We start from the raw sequence: 8,716 nt of genomic DNA on the forward strand, positions 1-8,716 counted from the left end.
AGTACACCATGGTCATAAGGGATTATGGTCAGCAGCAGAACTCGGGTAGGCTGTCGCATTTAAGTGATGCACAGCTGATACTTCTGGGCCCGGTGTGCCGAGATGATATTCCTCACACCATCACACCACCATCAACCAGCCTGCACCACTCGCACAGGGCAGGGCGATGCCATGCTTTCATGTTGTTTGCACCAAACTCTGACTTTACCGTGTGAATGTGAAAGCAAAAATTGAGCCTGATCAGACCGGACAAAGTTTTACCGAGCTTTTGTTGTTCACCTTTGATGAGCCAGTATGAATTAAAGCCTCATGTTCCTGGCTGATAGGCACAAAGTGTGGTCTTCTGCTGCTCTAACTCATCTGCATTCAAAGGTGCTCTTCTGCATCCCTTGGGTGAAACGACTTGTATTCCCTTGACCTCTGACATCAACACGGCAAATTCAAAGTCACTTAAATCACCTTTCGTCTCCATTCTGATGCTTGGTTTGAACTTCAGCAGGCTGTCATGAGCATTTATATATACCAAATGTCCCTGATGAGATGTCATGTGAGTAGCAGATTAGATTTTGGGGTTGAACAGTGCAATAAATAACATGACAAACAACATCTTTTAAATTATCTCCACGTTTAAAAAAAAAAAAAAAAAAGAATATTGGCTTCTGGATCCTTACATGATTTTCATTATGTGAGATGTTTGTGTAAAATCAAAGCTAATGCACAGTCTGTGCTGATGACAGCAAATGGCTGTAGTTGTAATTGCTATCCGATCCAGCAGGTGGCGGTACTTCTTCTTTTCCTCTTCCTCTGTGGTCGTTGATCGGAAATGCTGTTGACAGGCGGGAACTTGAAAGTTTGAGTAGGTTTAGGTTTGACAATATTCCCGTTTTAGCGCCGTAAACTGTTTTTATTGAATTAAAGAGGCATCTTTCGTGGGAGCACGGTAAGTTGGAGGGACATCTGTGAATTACGTGCACTCATTAAGCTAACTACGCTGGCTGATGCTAATAGTCTCCTGTTGTTGTTTCTAGCTTTAGCTTTAGCTCGTTACCAGCTGTTATTTGTCAGGATGGCAGACAGAAATCTTGTTCAGGACTTGAAACGTTGGGCGACAGAGGAGTTCGGGCTGTCCCCGGACAGGCTGCCTAATGACAGCTATTTTAAAACGTAGGTATCTACACTTATATGACCTGTCATCAATGTTATTACCGAACTTTTTAGCCTTGAACTAATGTTGATTGTTTTCCAGACTCTGTGTTGGGACGGGGAAGTCGATATGGAAATATGTCATCCAGCATGTTTTCCAGCAAAGGTGAGACTTTGTTCTCGCTTGCTTTTTGTTTTGTTTTTAAACCTTTTGATCACTAAATTATAACGAGAGCACGGCTCATTTCCTGTCCTCAAACATTTACTCAGGACTCTGGTTCATTACAAAAGAAAAACATTTGTATGAATGGCCTGTTTTCTAAAATAAACTGCAACCTCTGACTGATTTGTCTTTTTAGGAATGTGAGGATCATGCGTGGCAATCTTCAGTGGTATCCTTTTTGGTCTTGACTTGATTTGCAAAGCTTCCAGCTTCTTTCCAACAGACTTTAAATTTCTCCGGGAACTGAATGTTACCTTTCTTTGTTATTTATTTGCTCTGTTATCCTTGACATTGTTATTAGGTATAAATCGCTTCAAGACAAAGAGGTAGGCTGCAACTTATTTCTTTTCCCCGGCAGTTATAATTTAGTTTAATTGTTAGTGATTGCACTTCACAAAGTGGAGATTCTGTAAAAGCTATGTTTGTGTTTACTGGTGTGCAGTCTTGTCAGGCTGAGGGCCAGAGTGAGGCTGCAAGGCGTAAAGATCTCCAGAAGAAGATAGAGCAGCGGAAAGAAGAGATTAGTCACCTGGACTCTCAGATGAGTGTTACAGAGGAGCAGATGGCCACACAAGGTTAGTCCATCATATACACTGTGGGCTGGACTTCCAGCCGTTCCGCCATAATTTTCCTCCAGTCTGGGTTGTGAGGGGACTGGAGCCTGTCCTGCTGAGTGAGACACAGTGCACGTTGGACACTAACACAGAGAGACAGCAACCGATCATTCTCACATTCACACCTTTGCTCAATTCAAAGTCATCAGTTGATGTGTTGTCACCACTTTGATTGGATGCAAACATGTCTGATGTTGTGTATGTTTGTTTCAAAAGGTACTGAGTTACACCTTGTGATTGTTTTCTTATATAAAGATAAAATAATTAAAGTTAAAATGAGAGAAGTTCTGAAAAAATATCTTTTTCACACATTTCACACGGTGACAGGTTCAGCTCAAATATATTAGTTATACCACAAAGTGCTGAAAAGGTTGAATCTGTGATATCAGCTTTCTCAACTTATTTACATGGCTGTGAAAAGATCTTTCTTCTTTAACTTTTGTTGAGGGTGAACGGCAGAAATGGTTTTTCTCTATTATTTTGCCGTTTGCGTTTAATAGCTGCATTTTCTGCTGTGATTACACAGAGAGCGCTATCAGTCGAACCTGGGCCCAGGTGGAAGACAGCCAACGCAGAGAGCTGCTGCTTCAGGCTTTCAGGCAGCGCTGCATCTCGAGCCGCAAGGATCTTTCCGATGATGTGCAACAGATCAGTGTGCACTGCCAGGCTCTGGAACAGATGGCCAGGTAAGACAAAACATTTACTAATACATTTTAAGTGAAAACGAGCCGCGATGCCTTTTACACGTTTTTCTTTTTGTGTGTGTTTATTGCAGAAAAGCAGAAATTGAAGTGCTGTTTGATAAATCTTCTTGCAACAGAGACAATGACAGCCTCAATGTCAAAGTGGCAACAGAGGCACAAGTTCTGGTAAAACATGCCCGAATCTGTATTTTACTTAAGTTTAAAATCTAGAATGTTTATCAGACAGAAATAGCAAATATAGCTGCTTTGGAGGGACTCTGTGTGTTTTCTATCATTCAGACTTGGGGCCAATTTATAGTTACCAGTTAACCCAACATTACTTCACCTAACCTAACCTAATGTATGCTGGGAGAAATGTTAACATTCGCACAAATCTGGAATCAGTTGCTTCCCGAGGCAACTGTAGCATCAGCTGTTGACTTCATGAAATCATCCATTACTTTTGTTTTCTTTCTTTAGCGCGATGTGAGAGAGCTGTGTGACGACAGGGTCCACTTCTATCAGTCTTTACAAGAGTGCGAATCGAAAACACAGCACTCTGCTGCCACACAGTAAGGACCGCAGACTGTACTCGATTTAAGTTATTCAGCTTTTAAAATGTATTTAGTTTCTTGTTTGTTTGTTTTCCCTGTAGTATGACCCGTGAGCAGAGGACTGCTGTATTCCAGTACTGGCTGAGTGCTGTTGAGGTTGGTGTGTTTGTGTCTGATTTTACAAAATATTTTTGTATTTGTGTTTTTGTCTTTAATTTTGACTTTGCATTAACACGCTGTTGCTTGTTGTGTCACCAGAACGTGTTGGGTGCTTACCCTCCAAACCACGTTCTATCAGCGCTGCAGTATTTGGCTTCAAGAGAGCAGAAGGTGTTGGAGGAGAAACTGTCGTCTCTGGACGTGACACGGGATGTAACAGCTCTGCAGTAAGGCAGTGATCGGGATCTTTCATTTCACGTTATGCTTCCAGATTGTAATGCATTTTAAAAATGTATTTATTTATTTTTTGACATGCAGGTTCCGCTATGAAAGCGATCACCTTCTGGATATGTCAGCAGAAGAGGAAAATGAGTTACCACCAGTTAAAACCCTCTTAGAGGTGCGGTCACATTGCAGTATACCAGGGGTGGGCAACTCCAGGCCTCGAGTGCCGGTTTTAGATCGCACCCTGGGTTAACACACCTGAATCAAATGATTAGTTCATTACCAGGCCTCTGGAGGACTTCAAGAAATGCTGAGGAGTCATTTAGCCCTTTAAATCAGCTGTGATGGATCATGGACACATCTAAAACCTGCAGGACACCGGCACTCGAGGCCTGGAGTTGCCCACCCCTGCAGTATACCAATAGCAACGCAGACCATGTTCATACCATCATGATGAAAAATAGCACACCCCATGTTAATTCTAACAGTTTACATATCAGGACATAATAAAGATAATCTGGTCTTAAAATGAGGTAACTACAAACAATAGCACATGTCATATTAAACCGTATCATTGTTGATTTAACAAAAACGAATCCAAAATGCAGAAACACTGTCAAAGGCTAAACACACCATATGATTCAGTAGCTTGAATGAATGAATAATCTTTCTCACTGTAGGATAATTGACTTTAAATTGTTTGGGAAGGGACCTATAAACCCTCATGGGTGGCACATACCTGAACCGCAAAGTGCCAAAAGTTCTGCTTCTATAGTGGTGCTCACATTTGCTGATGATCAGTTAATGAAATAAACAGAAGCAGTAAGAGTGGACTAATTTTTTCATACATTTTTCACACATTATGTCCTGATACATAAAATCTTGATCGAACCATGATCATCTCTTTCTTTTTCCTGGAATCTGCGATTGGTAACTTTTTATGCATGTGATTGTTGCTGCAGGCTGCTTGGGAAGAAGTGGAGCAGAGCTTGGTGGAACTGGCCCAGACTCGCTCCAGAGTCCAGCAGCTCAAAAACCAGCTGCAAACCCGTAAGAAGGACGCTGAGCTCGAGGTGTCCAGTATTAGAGATGAGCTCCAGGATGATTCCTTGGCACTGTAAGTTCATTCCAATTCACTCTCTGCCTTTGCCATACATTTCATGTTTTTTTGCAGTACTGCAACCTTGGAGTTGGGTTTCTGTGGGGGGGCAACAAACAGCCACTGTTATTGTTGTTTTTATCTGAACGATACAGTGGTTTTAAACTTTGTATTTACATCCTGTTTGAAAACAGCTACGTGAGCTCATTTTAATTAGTGGTAATATCTTTAGAGGCAATAATTTTGTCTCGTCTTCTACATGCTTTTTATTTTCCTTGCGCTCTGAACTGTTAGATCGGCTCTCGAGGTGGAACTGCAGTGTGTGATGCAGGCAGCCGCCAGGGATCATATCAGAGACCGCTGCATCCAACTGGACCAACATGCCCAAAGTCGACAGGAGGCGCTAAGAAGCCTTCGCAGCCAGTGGCAGAGCATACTGGACTTCAGACAACTAGTGGTGAGAGTTGACAGACAATATTTTTGGATTAAATATTTTCAACATGCATATATATTGTCGATCTGTGGTCTAGATGTCTAGATGGTTGCTAGGTGTGAGGAGACTGACTTTTTGTCACATCATAAAAATAATCATGTTCTGCTTTCTTGTTTTTATAGCTTCTCAGACAAGAGCAGATCAGAGGTCTGATTAAGGGGAACTCGACAGCCAAGACGCAGCTGATTCATCTTCACAGAGAGGTCAGGATCAATGACGGTGAAATATGTTTGATGAGAGGCTTCAGTCTGGGGTGAAAAACGAGAGTGACTAAAATTTAATTCTTGTTTTTTTGTAGCACTCTGAGGATTTTACTCTTTGTTTTGTCTCAGTTAGAGGAATTCATCCAGGCAAAACTAGTGCCACAGTTTGAAGATGTGACCACTGCAGCCAACAGTCTAAGGAACGCTGTGTCTAAGGAGGCCAGACAGATGGGAACAGTTTCACTTCTTTCACTGGACCGCAGAACTATCGAAGGGTATGAGCATGTTGCTCGGTATCCCTATATTTGCCTCGTTGGTGGTACATCTGTGGCCCAGCTGCAGTGAATCAAAACAAAAACATATTTAATTGTTGTCCTTGTCCAGGGGTGTCATTCGCTGACCAGAAATATAATTCTGTTTTGTTTAGTAAGCAACGAATTCCTGCATCGTGGTTGTCCATCCATCGCTTGCAGTCCCCGACCTTCAGCAGTGTGTGTCAGAGTCTGGCATTCCCTCTGTACAAGGTGAGTTTTGGCATATAACATGTAAAGTATTGCAGTTTTACTGTTTTCTCTTTGATTCGGCTCGCTCTCACGCTCATGTTTTGCTACGGTTGCAATCAGTTTGTGATGATATGGTGATTAATTCGTGAAAATTGCAAATCTGTGTCCCTCCCTTACCGTCTAAATACCACAGAAATTCACTTAATTACTTGCATTAAGAGCCCAGCCAGAAACTCGTAGGTTTAAAACAAATTCTTTCACAAATTGCGACGTAGTTACTGCAGGTCAGCTGTTTATTGCAAATCGACAGGCAGTTGGAGTCCTCTCTTACAAATGAAGATTTAAGATTCTTTATTTGTCACGTGCATGGTTATACAGGTATAACACGCAGTGAAATTTGACCTGATCCTCTGAACGCTCTGCAGACGAGCTCTTCTGTTCAGCTGACTCCGAATGATTGCGTCGTTCAGGCAGACTGTCCGTGTTCGTAAATTAGACACCGATTATTTGCAGACAACCTTTGCAGTCGCCGTGTGATTGAAGGTGGTTGCCAGAGTTTGGGAGTGTTGCACGCTCAAACTCAGGGCGTCCAGTTGGAGTTGGTTGCTGAACGCTAAAAAAATTCAATGCAGTCACCGGGCAACCACTTCATTCTTCCTTCCTTCCTTCCTTCCTTTGCTGAAAGGAGGTTGCTATGATGATCTTACTTTAGTGTGACTGAGTCATTTGCTTCAGTAAAAGTAGATGTCAGTCAGTGGAGCATTGTTCTGAACTGGTGACATCATGATTTTTGTGTTGTATTATTTTAAAATATTCAAATTGTTTTAGTGACTGAAATTACAAACAGTTTATTCAGTCGTGCTGCCTGGGTAATGGCCTCCAAAGAAATCTTCTAAAGGGACTTTGTGACCGTCTCACTATCCTAACATCACTTGTGTTTTCCTGTGGATCTTTCTCAAATCATTTTCTACAAAATCAGTGTTTGCAGCCAATTCTTAAATGTGCCCTAAGTGATTGTAACGGATGGTCATTGATCGATGCTGAACCCCTCACAACCAGGGATGATAAAAAATTGCATCTTTGAAAGTCAGAGCAGAAGGAAAATAGAGTTACATGTACCAAAGCTGCTGGGAGGTTTCCTTTTTCACTGTTTTATTTTTCCTCATATTGCATACTAGTAACTTTGACTTTCACACCCGACTTCAGGCTCCGGAGGAGTTGTGTTCCCGATCTCGCTCACAACAGCTTGAGCTGCGTTTTCTTCGTCAGCTACTTCAGCTTCACTCTGCCACTCTGCAGAAGATAAAGAAGGAAGCGGATCAGCTGGAGGCGTCTGATCAAAAAGGTAACCAGGAGAACTTATCGGGAGATAAGAGATTCAAAGCATTTGCTTTAAACACAAATGAGGGCAGTGTTTGGTGTACACGTACTTAATATGTTTAGAAATTTCCTCAAAAAATAAAATGCTCAGTGGATTTTTAGTAACATACTGCTGTCTGTCTGCGCTCTTAGCTCTCCTGTCCAGAGTCATGGAGGAGGACCAAAAGCTTCTTAAGTCTTTGGTACCAAAAGTCCGAGGGCTCACTCACCGCTGCGCACAGGGCCTTTCTTATGGGGACCAAGTCAAAGCCGCCATCTCTTATTGGTGAGACGCATCTTTTAAACCGATAACCTGTTATCATTATCATTTTAATTGCAGCTTAATCGAGATTTCTCCTTTCTAATCTGGGTGTATTTTTACAAATCGAGATCTGGGAATTACCTAGAGTGACACGGTTACCTGAACAACATCTGCAAGTGAATGGACGAGTTATCACTAAAAGAGTTTTAAACACTACTTCCTGGTTTAACCTTTAGACAATACTAAGATTATTCGTGCACACTTTTGTATGTGTTTTTCTTTCCAAATTTAAGTGATTTAGGCAGTTTTAATGATCTTTCATTGATTGTCTGACTAGGCTTTTGTTGCTTGAGTCCATTATGGAGAGATAAATGTACTTCTTTAACTGGTCTCTGTAATGCAATGGATAAATTACACCTGGTCAGTGATTCTGATTATTGTTGACTGACTAACATCATTATTCCAGAGTGAATATACAGTCTTGGACTAAAGCTTTTTTTTTTAAACTTGTGATCTTCTAGATTTTCTTTTTTTTTTAAATGTAGAAGCTTAATCCAGGTACGGAAACTGGCTGATAGTGGTTTAAGTCATCTAATTATAGTTTTGCAGCTCAAACCATTAAAAAAAAAAAGACCATCTTTCTTAATTCTTTGGTAGTAAACGAAGTCTTAAACCTTACTGTTAACTTGCCTATCTACAGACAGGTGATTACACCATTTCTAAATGACTTCATGGCTTGAATAAAAATCAAAACAAAACAAAAAATAAAACATTCATGCCAGCACATCTGAGGCCAATATCTAACTGAATTTATTGGCTCTAATTATTTCCATTCATGCCCTTGCTCAGTAGTGCAGTGTCTCATTCTCTAGTTAACTTCCCTGTTTTGTGTGTTGTAGGTGGGAAAGGTCGGCCCAGCATGTCCTTCCCGAGGTCAGTAAAGGAGGACTGACTTTTCAGCAGTGGTTACAAAGGTGGAAACTAGCAGCCAAGTCCCCATAGATTAATACTGTGATGGATTCCTGTCAGCACCTTTCAGTGGTAGAATGAACACTGTTGTAGATATTTAATGCACAAATTGTGTTTGTTTTTTCTGTCATTTGTCATCATTACTCCTAATGTCTTACCATGTGTAAATGAGTCACTAATAAACCCTTTCGAAGCAAAATAGTTGTTCCTTTCTTCTTTGCTTCCTC

The 8,716-nt window shown here is 41.2% G+C and overlaps 1 protein-coding gene across 1 annotated transcript; it reads left to right on the forward strand.

Annotated features, from left to right (window-relative positions):
- The first annotated feature begins 814 nt into the window (after window positions 1-814).
- haus5 (HAUS augmin-like complex, subunit 5) lies at window positions 815-8,706 on the forward strand. The gene is made up of 20 exons (XM_087836933.1): window positions 815-940; window positions 1,029-1,164; window positions 1,247-1,309; window positions 1,503-1,535; window positions 1,668-1,692; window positions 1,809-1,941; window positions 2,507-2,666; window positions 2,756-2,849; window positions 3,144-3,235; window positions 3,319-3,373; window positions 3,476-3,603; window positions 3,695-3,776; window positions 4,564-4,718; window positions 4,995-5,157; window positions 5,316-5,396; window positions 5,526-5,671; window positions 5,824-5,920; window positions 7,106-7,244; window positions 7,412-7,544; window positions 8,420-8,706. The coding sequence occupies exons 2-20, from the start codon at window positions 1,067-1,069 to the stop codon at window positions 8,520-8,522; spliced, it is 1,980 nt and encodes a 659-aa protein (XP_087693059.1). The 5' UTR covers window positions 815-940; window positions 1,029-1,066; the 3' UTR covers window positions 8,523-8,706.
- The last annotated feature ends 10 nt before the right edge of the window (window positions 8,707-8,716 follow it).

The sequence above is a fragment of the Neolamprologus brichardi genome, chromosome 23 (assembly GCF_056152115.1).
Source record: "Neolamprologus brichardi isolate AB-2024 chromosome 23, ASM5615211v1, whole genome shotgun sequence".
Taxonomy (NCBI): domain Eukaryota; kingdom Metazoa; phylum Chordata; class Actinopteri; order Cichliformes; family Cichlidae; genus Neolamprologus; species Neolamprologus brichardi.

Excerpts from the sequence above, each read along its gene's own strand:
- haus5 (XM_087836933.1), top strand. The coding sequence starts at position 1,067 with ATGGCAGACAGAAATCTTGTTCAGGACTTGAAACGTTGGGCGACAGAG. Across the intron at positions 3,374-3,475 it reads ACTGGCTGAGTGCTGTTGAG|AACGTGTTGGGTGCTTACCC; the intron begins GTTGGTGTGTTT and ends TTGTGTCACCAG. Across the intron at positions 7,545-8,419 it reads AAAGCCGCCATCTCTTATTG|GTGGGAAAGGTCGGCCCAGC; the intron begins GTGAGACGCATC and ends TGTGTGTTGTAG.